Source organism: Sebastes umbrosus, chromosome 6 (genome assembly GCF_015220745.1).
Source record: "Sebastes umbrosus isolate fSebUmb1 chromosome 6, fSebUmb1.pri, whole genome shotgun sequence".
NCBI lineage: Eukaryota > Metazoa > Chordata > Actinopteri > Perciformes > Sebastidae > Sebastes > Sebastes umbrosus.
In genome coordinates, this window is record NC_051274.1 from 28,533,389 (window position 1) to 28,547,387 (window position 13,999).

The 13,999-nt window shown below is 39.5% G+C and overlaps 1 protein-coding gene across 1 annotated transcript; it reads left to right on the top strand.

Moving 5' to 3' along the window:
- Nucleotides 1–1,733: 1,733 nt before the first annotated feature.
- On the top strand, nucleotides 1,734–12,247 carry LOC119489315 (cell wall integrity and stress response component 2-like). The gene is made up of 9 exons (XM_037771558.1): nucleotides 1,734–1,837; nucleotides 3,671–4,015; nucleotides 6,255–6,581; nucleotides 6,923–7,033; nucleotides 8,092–8,202; nucleotides 9,249–9,359; nucleotides 10,407–10,517; nucleotides 10,789–10,928; nucleotides 11,817–12,247. The coding sequence occupies exons 1-9, from the start codon at nucleotides 1,798–1,800 to the stop codon at nucleotides 11,925–11,927; spliced, it is 1,407 nt and encodes a 468-aa protein (XP_037627486.1). The 5' UTR covers nucleotides 1,734–1,797; the 3' UTR covers nucleotides 11,928–12,247.
- Nucleotides 12,248–13,999: the final 1,752 nt, after the last annotated feature.

A 13,999-nucleotide genomic window follows, 5' to 3' on the forward strand; every position in this document is an offset into this window, starting at 1 on the left:
TGACTAGTTTTAACATTTGTTACAAACTAAGAAACAGTTTGGCTTCATACAGGCAGCGTTGGTTTTAGCTTGTTTGCAACACTTTGCTGTTAGTCTAACCAGCACACTGTGGTTGTGTAAAACATAGCAGCGGTGGATGCGGGTAAAGCATGTGTAAATATCCCTTTTCTACATGTTTATGCTTGTTGAACAGGTGGTTTCATAAAGTACTCTTACTGGCTTTTTACTTGTGAATCTTTTAAGGTACTTACAGTAACAAGCGGTTCACTGTCTCCACCCCCAGACCCAAAACATATAAAACTACCGATAAAAGAATTCAGAATCAGGTTTCAGTGGGCATCTCTATGTTGACACACTATATCCAATGTTAAAATAGGTAGTAATTAAGTAAAGAAAAGCAATCTGTGCTTTTATGTGTGGCACAATATATTTGTCTCTCTTTTCTCAAACAATCAAGATGTTGAATTGGGTTGCATGGCTTTCAAGATGACAAGTTTGCTGTACCACACGTCATATGTAACAACAACATAATGTTCTTCATGAACCTCATGTTCTAGAGAAAAGGTAATACATGTGTCCACTGTCTATGTTGTTTAGACAGAGGACAGAGGACGTGCGAGAGCCCCTTCATCACAGCTTGCAGCTTTAATTAGGGTTCAAGCCCCGTTGGTTGAGGTCAAAATTCAAATAGGCTTATAGTTGACAGTCACGACAAAACAAACACAAAAAGAGACGCAAAAGTGTTTCAGAGAGAGGCAAAATGACCACAAAAAGACACAAATCAACCGCAAAGACTCACAAAGGGCTTCAAAGAGACGCAAAATGACAACAAAGAGATGCAAATCAACCATAAAGAAATAGAAAACAATACAAAGAGACGCAAAGTGACCACAGTGACACACAAAACTGCTTTGAAGAGACTTAAAAGAATCAAAACAATCACAGAGACACAAAGGCTTCAAAGAGACGCAAAATGACTGCAAAGTGACGTGAAATGACGGCAAAGAGATGCAAAACGACCAGAAACAACTGCAAAGACATTCACAACTGTTTTGACGGACACAAAATTACCATTAACTGTTTTGAAGAGACTCAAAACAATCACAAAGAGACACAAAGGGCTTCAAAGAGGTGCAAAATTACTACAAAAAGATGCATTAAAGTCTCTGAGAGGAGGAGGTCTGTTTGGTTTGGTTAAAAACTGCTAAACAGTTCATTGCTAATTCAGGCTCCCAAGGTCATACAAAAGGGTTTCCTGCATTAAGGTAACGAATGTCAGCCCATGTATTTTTGAGGCAGATTAATTCTGCGTATGTATAATAATCCTTTATACATCTTGAATGCAAGTGTTCCTGTCATGGGTTTCTTAATTTACAAATAGCCCTGTTATTCTACTTTTTATTGTGTGGGACAGACTCGGTTGACTACATTCAGTTTGCAGTAATGATGATGTTGGTTTTGAGGTTTGTCAGATGCATCTAAAAAATAGAGAAGTTTGTAGCCACAGAAGTTGTGTATGGATTGTCAGTGACTGAACAGCAGAAAAGTATATTTAGTATTTTATTGCAGTTACTGTGTTGGATCATCATCATCATCATCATCATCATCATCATCATCATCATCATCATCAGATTGTGGGTGCAGCTAAAGCTTCAAGCATAAAGAGAGAGATAGAGGAAGTAAATGTTAAATTAGCAGCTTCCTGACTGACTGACAGACAGATAGTGGAAGGAGTGAAGTGACGGAGGCAGTTCTCCTGCAGATTAGTGATTTTTCTCCATCAGGATCAAATTCAGAATGAATATCCACCATGTTCTGTCCTTCTGCTTCTTCTCAGGTGAGGACTGATCTGAAAATGTTAAAGGATGTTAAAGGACAATAAAAGTAAGACAGGAATTATCTCTGCTATTGGCGATGTTCAACCTGGTGCTATGAGCAGCTCACAGCATCTTTCATTTTGTTAAATTAGCTCTCAGAGGAAAAAAGGTTGGGGACCCCTGGTCCAAATGTTCAATGTTTTTCAGTTACTGTATCTTTATTCAGATGTCCTGTTTAGGGCTTTTAATCGATTAAAATATGTAATTGTCAATAATCGCATGATTGTCCGTAGTTAATCACAAATAATTGCAAATTAGTCACACGTTTTTTTTCTGTTCAGAAATGTACCTTAAAGGGAGATTTGTCAAGTATTTAATACTCTTATCAACATGGGAGTGGGCAAATATGCTGTTGTATGCAAATTTATGCATATATTTATTACTGGAAATAAATTAACAACACAAAACAATGACAAATATTGTCCAGAAACCCTCACAGGTACTGCATTTAGCATGAAAAATATGCTCAAATCATAACATGGTAAACTGCAGCCCAACAGGCAACAACAGCTGTCAGTGTGTCAGTGTGCTGACTTGACTATGACTTGCCCCAAAACTGCATGTGATTATCATAAAGTGGGCATGTATGTAAAGGGGAGACTCGTGGGTACCCATAGAACCCATTTTCATTCACATATCTTGAGGTCAGAGGTCAAGGGACCCCTTTGAAAATGGACATGCCAAGTTTTCCCGCGGATCCCAGCTGGACATCAGATGAGTAGGCGGTCCTTAATGCAGCCAGGACGCATTCACATACACACTGCTAAAAGAATGTGGTCATATGTGTCCCAGACTACCTCTGAATGTGGTCTGAAAGATCCGATCTCAATGCGTCCTCAATGCGTCTTGTGTGCGTTCACACCTGTACTTAAAGCTGTCCACTTGTGATGCGATCACTGAGGATGCATGTTAATACCAGGTCTGAACAGGGCCTTAATCTGTAGAATATGTCAGACACATGAAAAAGATATATTTATTTTTAACCCTTTAACACTTTAACTCTGTTTCAAATTCTTAACCTTTTTCTGTCTAAAATAAATATTGTGCCATTATCAAAGACAAACTCAAGCAACGCTGTCTGTGTGGACGCCACACGCGTGCGAGCAGCAGCAGTTCAGTGATGGTACGTGTCCACAGGGGCGTTTTTTTATCACGAGGGATCGCCTCGCTTCCCAGCATTGGACGCTTGATGGGCTGCCACTAGACACAAGGCACTCGGCACCTGATTGGACAAAAACTTTCCCTCTTGGGCTGCAGCTCCCCAACTTTAAAACCAGAACCAACATGGCGACTCTTTCTTCTCTTATATCACAAAAATAGTTCACCAAAATGTGTTTCTGAAAACATTTATAGAAATAAGCCATGCAGTTGCTAAATCTGTCTGTGTTTTAGATCGACAACAGTTAGTTTAAAAGTTTCTAGGGAGTTTCCAGTGACAGCGAGTCGCACTTTACGCCCCTGATTAGCATAAAGTAAACTAGACCTCAACTTTATGCAAATGAGGAGTGGCCAAAGTGACACTTCGTCTCTCGCCACGCTGCCAGAATGCATTGCACGGCTGCTTCCATAGACAATGAATGGTAAGTGTGGAAAGGACGGAGTCTGTACCATGAGCCGTCACACACAAGTAAAGATAGACGGTGTGGCCTAGGCCTTATAGAGGAGAGAACATGGCCTGCTGAAGTGAGCAGGGGCGTCCGAGAGTCAGGTCAGGCAAAACAACCAAACAAATAAGAAAGTCCTCATAACAGAAAGAACTGACCATCAGTGTTCTCTGTTCTTATTTTCAACAGCACTGTGTGGTGGAAACACTCGGCTCGTCAGCGCAAAACTCAACATTTACACAGGAGCTGAAGGAGGAAATGGTTCACTTGATTGCCACTTCTCTTCATATGGAAGCAGGAAGTTCTTCTGTAAGAACGAATGTAAAGCAGAAGATATTCTTATTAAAACAGATGATGTCAGAGCTCAGAGTGGCAGATTCAGCACTGAATACAGAGACAGATCTTCAGGAGGAGGAACTCTGACTGTGACCATCACACATCTGACCAAGTCTGATGCAGGACGGTACAGGTGTGGTTTGGGCAAAACTTTGGTTCCAGACTCATACTCTGACTTTGAGGTCAGAGTTTCAGATGGTGAGTTTTTACTGAAAGTCTTTTAACCTGATATATTTAGTGTGTTCATCATATTTAGTGAGGAAAGAATGAAATCAAATGAAATTGTGGGAAGAATGTGAGTTATTTCAATTTCAATTTCAATTATTAACAAAGGCCTTGAAGGAGGATTTTTTTTCACCGGCATTGGTTTGTCTGTCTGTCTGTTAGCAGGATTACTCCAAAAGTTTGCGATGAATTTGAAGGGGTGGGGTTTGGCACAATGAAAAATCCATTAGATTTTGGTGGCGATCCGGATCATGATCCGGATTCAGGAATTTTTATAAGGATTCCGATCAGCCTGAGCATTAAGACCACAGAGTATAACACATGCGGAGTGTAACTGATGACGCGTTGATGACGAGTTGATGACGCGTTGATCGCGTGTTGATGACGAGTTGATGACGCGTTGATCGCGTGTTGATGACACGTTGCTGGAGCTGCTGTCCGTCCGTGGTGAGAAAGAAAAAAGCGGTAGATGATGGGATGAGAGACAACGTAGTGTAACGTTATACAGACATAACAAGGCTGCTGAATGAGAGAGGCATCCGCCGATACGTTACACGAAACACACCGTGTTAATAATAAGCCGACCACCTCACGGTACCTCCAGCTGTGAGCTGTGATTTGTTTTTAAAGTGAGGCACCATGGCGGAGGTCTGTGCTCTCCGAGTGCCATTCTAGTTAGTATTATTTTTATTTAGTCCAAAATGCAGCTGCTCGGCTTTTAACTAGAAATAACAAGAGATCACATATCACCCCTATTTCATCCTCTCTGCACTGGCTTCCCATTAAATGTTGCATCCATTTTAAAATACTGGTGCTAACCTTTAGAGCCTTGCATGGTCAAACACCCCAGTATATTACTGACCTCCTCCTCCCTTACACACCAAATCGGGCTCTTAGGTCTTCTGACCAAAAACTACTGGCAGTCCCCCAAACCCACTATAAAACCAGAGGTGACCGTGCCTTTCAAGCTGTCGCACCCAATTTATGGAATGCCATCCCCCTATCGCTGCGATCTCTAGACTCCTGTGACTTTTTTATGAAGCAGCTGAAAACGTCTTTATTCAGACAGGCTTTTGTTAAAGGGACTATTTGTAACTTTCAGAAATGCTTCTTAACAGCGACACCTGTGGCCGTGAAATCAACGAAAGTCAGCGTCGGGCTCGCGCTTGCTCGCTCTAAATATACCTGAACGAGCATCACTCAAAACAGTGAGGCGACACAAGTCAGCTAAAACCACAATATCACTCTATATTTCAGCTGCTTGGCAGTAATGTTAGCTGACCAGACGAAGGTCTCTCCATGAACATGATTTAGATCTGATCCTAGTGTTGGCTTTTCCAACCTAAGTGCAGGCTGAAGCAGCGGGGCTCTGCAGCGGTGCTCTGCAGCATGTCTCCTCTGCTCTCTCCACCCGCAGCCGGAGAGAGCAGAGGAGACACCGGCACCCGGTCGGTAACGAGAAGGTAACGTAGCTCCGTCACTTCACAAGACACGGGAAAGCTCTGTTGGTCTGGAGGAACTGCAGAATTTATTTCTGCACAAACATCCCCTGTGCATTCACTAGATATTCTCAGAGCTAAACTCTACTGCAGTGTGGAGTGAGCGCGCGTTCACGTCTAGAGGTGGAGCGAGACAGCGAGGACGCGCGCGCATTCTGAGTGAAGGAGAGCATGCAGCGGAGACGAGGCTCCAGCCACACGCGAGCGCGCATATGCGAACGCGCATGTATGACGACCCGCTACATTTATGCGCGTACAAAGTTACAAATAGTCCCTTTAATCTGTCAGAATAACTGCTCCACTTTACTAATTGCTTTTATTGGCCTTTTATTGACTGTGTTCGGAACTTTTGACTTGTTTATGTGTCTCTGTCCTCATTTGTGTGTTTTGTTGTGATTTTAGCTTGACAGCGCTGCGCTTGTCATCGCTACTTTTAATATTGACTTGATGTATTATTTTTATTAATGTAAAGCACTTTGTGATTTTGTATCTGTGAAAGGTGCTAAATAAATAAACTTTACTTACTTACTTATTTGTGATGTATGAACTCTAAATATATTAATGTAGCAAATGATTACCCCACTAGTCACGGACTGTGGCTGAACTGGGCAGCTCCCAGTGTGTCTCTGTGGATCTGTGTCAATGTGAAGCAAGAAATATTGTGATTAGACTGCAGAAGTTCAGATGGTAACTTTGATTGTTCATCTTTTCAGGACCACTGTTGGCTGGGCAATCAGGTTTCTTCCATACAGAAACTGAAGGAGAAGAACTCACTTGGGGATGCAGCAATACCGTCTACGGAAAGCAGAAGTTCTTCTGTAAGAACAAATGTAAAAAACAAGAAGACATTCTCATCGAAACAGAAGGCAACCAAGCTCAGAGTGGCAGATACAGCATTACATATGTAAAAGGATCTGTATTTGGACTGCATATGACCATCAAACATTTGACCAAGTCAGATACAGGATGGTACAGGTGTGGTTACGGCAGAGCTTCGTCTCCAGATTCATACATGGATCGTTTCGTCATTGTCACAGATGGTGAGTTTGTTTTATTGAAATGTTTCTTCATAATCCACATACAGTACCTTCAGTTCAGTACACAAACTGATAATGAAAAACAGATTTATTGTCATTTAAAATCCCACCAAAATGGATAATGTGAAACATCTTTTCTGTCTTTTTTTCTTCAAAAAGAACCCTTTCTAAATGACCTTACAGCAGCAGAAATTAAAATTTGACCAATTGTTTCTTTTCGTTTTTTTTATCATCAGGATTTCTGTGTATCAGTATTGATTCAGTGTCTGATTGTTTCATTGAGTTTTCATTTATCACTGCTCCAACCACTTCAAACCCAAACTGGACTCTCTGATCCTTTTCAGCATCAGTCCCATCAGCCTCCACACCAACACCAACAACAACTCAGAGTCAAAGCTCCAGTTCAGGAAGTTTCACACCATCAGTTTCCCCTGAAACCACCGACCAGCTTACAGGTACAGTTCATAGACTGTTTGTCCTCCTGCCGGTCAGTGTCTCAATTTCATCTTCAACAAAACAAATGTTCTTAAAAATGTCAAATTAAGCATAACAACACTGTCCAATAAGAATAATAAAAATATCCATTTTCTGTTTCAGCACATAAGACAGGTCAGTACGTAGAAGATTACCGTTTTACAGTAAAACTCAGGTTTAATTAAAGATACGACACATTATACAAGACATTATGTTACATGTGATATGAACACATGACAAGTCAAGAAACATCTAGACCAAAGTCTTGGATATTTTATCATAACAGGAAGATTTTCTCATTTTATTAAAGGTGCCATGTGGAGTTTTCTTGTCAACAAAGTTTCTGTTTACATTCAGTGCTACTCACCAAAACACACTGTGTGTATCCTTGAGGTTTAACAATTGTTTTGAATGCAGTTCCCTTCTCATAAAGGTTTTAAAACCTGAATCAAAGAACGTATATTGATAAGAAGTGAAAGTTTGTTCCATTACAACATCAGCACCCAGCAGCAGAGCTATGCTTCCACCGTCTGGTTCCCACTTCTAACAAGGCTGGTGAGCCAATAGTAACACAACGATGGTATCATGTGGTATCACTAGGTCGTCAGTTAGTGTGGAAAAAAATCGGATAAATGGCTGAGTTTGACGGTAAATGCTTGGAAATTAAAATATGACCAGTTATTTCTTTTGGTTTTTTTTAGGATGAAAAAAACTAAATATATTTGTTTTGAAACTTAGAAACTTGGTTATTTGATTATATGATTTGTGCAAAAAAAAAAAGATTGCTGGTTTGGGTGTTTGGCCAAAAGAACCAGGTGGAGGCGCACCTATAACCCCTAAGCCACTAGGTCTTATTTATATATATATTAGCGATTATATAAGGATTTATTTATCTGTCTATCTATCAACAGCATCCAAATTTTATCATCAGGATTTCTGTGTATCAGTATTGATTCAGTGTCTGATTGTTTCATTGTGTTTTCATTGATCGCTGCTCCAACGACTTCAAACCCAAACTGGACTTTCTGATCCTTTTCAGCATCAGTCCCATCAGCCTCCACACCAACACCAACAACAACTCAGAGTCAAAGCTCCAGTTCAGGAAGTTTCACACCATCAGTTTCCCCTGAAACCACCGACCAGCTTACAGGTACAGTTCATAGACTGTTTGTCCTCCTGCCGGTCAGTGTCTCAACTTCATCTTCAAACAAAACAAATGTTCTTAAAAATGTCAAATTAAGAATAACAACACTGTACGATAAGAATAATAAAAATATCCACTCTCTGTTTCAGCACATAAGACAGGTCAGTACGTAGAAGAGTAAAGTTTTACAGTAAAACTCAGGTTTAATTAAAGATATACAAGACATTTTCTTACATGTGATATGAACACATGACAAGTCAAGAAACAAGTAGACCCACATCTTTGATATTTTATCATATCAAAGGAAGATTTTCTCATTTTATTAAAAGTGCCATGTGGAGTTTTCTTGTAAAAATAGTTTATGTTTACATTCAGTGCTACTCACCAAAACACACTGTGTGTATCCTTGAGGTTTAACAATTATTTTGAATGCAGTTCCCTCCTCATAAAGGTTTTAAAACCTGAATCAAAGAACGTATATTGATAAGAAGTGAAAGTTTGTTCCATTACAACATCAGCACCTAGCAGCAGAGCTATGCTTCCACCGTCTGGTTCCCACTTCTAACAAGGCTGGTGATCCAATAGTAAAACATGGTATCATGTGGTATCACTGGGTCGTCAGTTAGTGTGGAAAAAAATCGGATAAATGGCTGAGTTTGACGGTAAATGCTTGGAAATTAAAATATGACCAGTTATTTCTTTTGGTTTTTTTTAGGATGAAAAAAACTAAATATATTTGTTTTGAAACTTAGAAACTTGGTTATTTGATTATATGATTTGTGCAAAAAAAAAAGATTGCTGGTTTGGGTGTTTGGCCAAAAGAACCAGGTGGAGGCGCACCTATAACCCCTAAGCCACTAGGTCTTATTTATATATATATTAGCGATTATATAAGGATTTATTTATCTGTCTATCTATCAACAGCATCCAAATTTTATCATCAGGATTTCTGTGTATCAGTATTGATTCAGTGTCTGATTGTTTCATTGTGTTTTCATTGATCGCTGCTCCAACGACTTCAAACCCAAACTGGACTTTCTGATCCTTTTCAGCATCAGTCCCATCAGCCTCCACACCAACACCAACAACAACTCAGAGTCAAAGCTCCAGTTCAGGAAGTTTCACATCATCAGTTTCCCCTGAAACCACCGACCAGCTTACAGGTACAGTTCATAGACTGTTTGTCCTCCTGCCGGTCAGTGTCTCAACTTCATCTTCAAACAAAACAAATGTTCTTAAAATGTCAAATTAAGAATAACAACACTGTACGATAAGAATAATAAAAATATCCACTCTCTGTTTCAGCACATAAGACAGGTCAGTACGTAGAAGAGTAAAGTTTTACAGTAAAACTCAGGTTTAATTAAAGATATACAAGACATTTTCTTACATGTGATATGAACACATGACAAGTCAAGAAACAAGTAGACCCACATCTTTGATATTTTATCATATCAAAGGAAGATTTTCTCATTTTATTAAAAGTGCCATGTGGAGTTTTCTTGTAAAAATAGTTTATGTTTACATTCAGTGCTACTCACCAAAACACACTGTGTGTATCCTTGAGGTTTAACAATTATTTTGAATGCAGTTCCCTCCTCATAAAGGTTTTAAAACCTGAATCAAAGAACGTATATTGATAAGAAGTGAAAGTTTGTTCCATTACAACATCAGCACCCAGCAGCAGAGCTATGCTTCCACCGTCTGGTTCCGACTTCTAACAAGGCTTGTGAGCTCATAGTAACACCACGATGGTATCATGTGGTGTCACTGGGTCGTCAGTTAGTGTGGAAAAAAAACGGATAAATGACTGAGTTTGACGGTAAATGCTTGGAAATTAAAATATGACCAGTTATTTCTTTTTGTTTTTTTAGGTTGAAGAAACTAAATATATTTGTTTTTCAAACTTAGAAACTTGGTTATTTGATTATATGATTTGTGCAAAAAAAAAAGACTGCTGGTTTGGGTGTTTGGCCAAAAGAACCAGGTGGAGGCGCACCTATAACCCAAGGCCACTAGGTTTTATTAATATATATATTAGGGATTATCTAGGTATTTATTTATCTGTCTATCTATCAACAGCATCCTATTGTTATCATCAGGATTTCTGTGTATCAGTATTGATTCAGTGTCTGATTGTTTCATTGTGTTTTCATTGATCGCTGCTCCAACCACTTCAAACCCAAACTGGACTCTCTGATCCTTTTCAGCATCAGTCCCATCAGCCTCCACACCAACACCAACAACAACTCAGAGTCAAAGCTCCAGTTCAGGTAGTTTCACACCATCAGTTTCCCCTGAAACCACCGACCAGGTTACAGGTACAGTTCATAGACTGTTTGTCCTGCTGCCGGTAAAAAAACAAATAAATGGCTGAGTTTGACGGTAAATGCTTGGCAACAACGAAGTGAATGCAATGGAACGAGGGAGGGAGACTGTGACATCTAGTGGCTGAATGTTATCAATGTTATCAATAGCACCTTTAAAGGATATCTTTTTATTTAGTAGTAGTTTTACGACTATATATCACTGCATATTTTCATTTAGGTTTTAGTTTACTACACTAACCCTGCTCCCATGTCCCTCACCCAGGTTACTTCCTGCCTCTGGTTGTCGGTGTGACTTGTGTTTTTGTGCTGCTGGCTGTTTTTCTGCTGCTCCTCTACAAATGGAAGGCAAGAAGGAACTTTGCTGTGAACACCGGAGGAAATGCAGACGACATACACATGGAGGTGACTTTTCTTTGATTGCTGTATGGTGTTTAATTACCCTTTTTATTTTTTGCAATTTCAGACGAATTTCATTTCATTTATTGTCCACCAGGGTGGAAATTTGTCTTCGGCTCACCAAACACAAGAAACAACATTATAAAGCAGACAGCAGCTAGTACAAAACAGATACAGAGACAGGTCATGTTACACATTAAAACAGTTCATGTCAGTGCCTGTGGCTCAGATCTGCTCAGTCACTTTGTTGAGGTAAGAATATTGATGGCACTAGATGGGATGACGGACTTTTTAAATACATTTTTAGTTGCCAGAGGGACTCTATAGCGCCTGGCTGAAGAGAGGATGGGAGCTATCTGCCAGGATGCTCTTCGTTTTCTTCCTCGTCCTTGCTGTAAAAAGTTGAGTCAAGGACTTTTGGGGTTTACCAACTACTTTGCTTGCTACTGACACAATCCTAGAGAGTTTATTCTTATATCTACAGTTTAGGTGACCGTACCAGGCAGGAAGGTGAAAGGTTAAAACACTCTCAACAATAGTTTTATGCACTAATTCTAAAATCTGCTGACTGACACCGAGGCCACTAAGTTTCCTTAGAAGATAAAGTCGCTGTGAGCATCTCTTGAAAATATACTCTGTATTTTCTGAGAAGCTCACCTGGGAGTCCAGAACTGTACCGAGGTATTTAAAGTTTTCCACAGTTTCAACATGTTGGCCATCCAGTGAACCTGACTTTGTGTCTGGATGTTGTTTTGTGCTGCACATGATTAATTTACAAGCTTTAATGTTCAAAAAACGCTTTATTTTTCTCATACCAACTGTGCTGCAGCACCTCTGAGCTCCTGTTACTCTGGCTACTGCTGTATTTCAGGTTTGATGCTTTTCCTGTTTCAGGCATCTGTCACCTATGAGAACTTGGCTCCAGTCTCCACATGTGAAGAGTCCATCTACCAGACCCTCCAACCAGCCAGCACAGATCAGGACCAAACCTACTCTACACTTTAAGACAGCAAACAAATGATAATGTTTGGATTTGAATCTGGATTTTGTGCAGCTTATAATGTTCTGCAAGGTTCCATTTTGTTGCTTTACTGTTGGCAGATATTATGTAAGGGATAATGTACAGCCAGCGGGTCATTGTTGTGAAAGAATCCCAGACAGGGTGTTGCTGCACCCCGATGCAAAGTCCTGAAGGGGATTCTTTCACAACAATGACCTGCTGGCTGTACATTATCCCGCTTATTACACGGCTACTTACTGAATAAATCAATATTTTGACACAAAAACGGTCCGTCAGAGTCCGACATCAGAGCTGCGCCCATAGCAACGGTCTGTTGTACATAGCAACGGTTTGCTATACAGAAATTACAGACTGCAGAACGCTGTGATTGACCAATCAGAATTGAGTATTCAACACAGCCGTGTAATAACTGTAAATATATTTTTATCACTTCCGATGATGTTGATGAAACAGAGCTGACCATTTCTCTGAGGGTGTAAATCACCTTGATTATTCTGACATGTCCCATCTGTCTTCTGTCTTATTCGTCCTCTAAACTCTGAGCAATAGATCAGGAAATGAGTCCAGTTGTTCAATAAGTCAGACCAAGTTGCATTTTGTAATGAAAGTTAAGAGAAGCAGATTTTCAACATTATTTCTCATTGTTATTTTGCTTGAATTATGAAATCATTTTATTTGTCATACTTTATTTGTATAATGTTGTTGAGTTTTCCAAATATTTTATTGAGTTTGTTTAAATGAGTGTAGCCCGTCCACCCTCTATGTACGTAGATGGGGCCCTGAGTTCTTTCCCCCTTTTAACTTCTTTAGGGTAACTCTGATTTACTCAATGTTATTTATCTTGGGTCACTATAGAAATAATTGAGCATACTAACCCTTTAGCACAATATACTATATAAGCACCACAGTCTATTTAGGCTATATACCCTTTAACCTCTGAAATAATAAACACACCCAGAAACCGTTTTATAATAGAAAGAAGTAATTTTTTACTTTAATTGTCATAAAAAAATAAATAAAACAATATTAACCTAAACCGTAAGTGTGTTTTTCACTTTCCCTTTAACACACAATGAAAAATGTGTATTTTAACCATGCTTTTTTAACAAACCCTATGTATTTATTCATTTATCACAGACAACTATTTATGTATGCATAATATTAACTGGACTACATTAGTGAAACTGTGCCCCTCTGGATTATAATGGCTGGTAAATGTCAGTTCATCTGGGTGGTGAAAGATGTTACTGCACTCTTACATTAAAGACAGAAAACACCACAGCGAGAGTGGAGCAGTAGATTGGCAGGAAAATAATAATAATAATAATAATGATAATAATAATGAAAATAAATAAATAAATTCTCTCTATTATTCCTGTTGCTCTTAAGTAATTAATTAGAAGTTTATGTACTTTCCTAGATGTCTTTCCTAGTAGATTCTCCAATGTAATATTCCCATCATTTAGTCCTGATATTGTCTTTTAAACTTGTCTTGACCATGGATATATAAAGAGAACTGGATACAGCGTTGGAGGTAGAGACCTGTTCATTCCTATGAGAGTTGCTCAGTGGGGCATGAAGCCAAAATAGCTCGACTTCTGAGTGATAAAGTACCCGGATCTTCCGGCGATCTTCCGCATCCATTGGGCCCATAGAGCAGGCGCGGTAGCGTTTCCTTCCGCCTCCCAGCCCTCGCTCTAGCCTCGGTCGGGGGCTCATTCACATTAACAGAGGAAGAGAAATAACTCTGGATTCAGCTATTAGTGCATTTTACAACTTTTAGGACCTAATGATTTAAATAAGGGCTATTGTGTTTGTAATGCAAAGTTTATTCACCTGAAAAAAAATTATCCTCTGAGTTACAGACGTCTATTTCCCAATTAAAGTCTATGGGGAAAAGTCTTTTTGGGCCCAATGGCATCACGTGACGGACACGAAAGTTGTAGTACCGCCGTTTGGCCACTACGAAAATTGATATCAACAACAAGCGCTCTTCCTGGGGGCTTGGTCTTGACTGGTTAAAAGTCTTCATTTATTCATTGATAAGAAGAAAGAT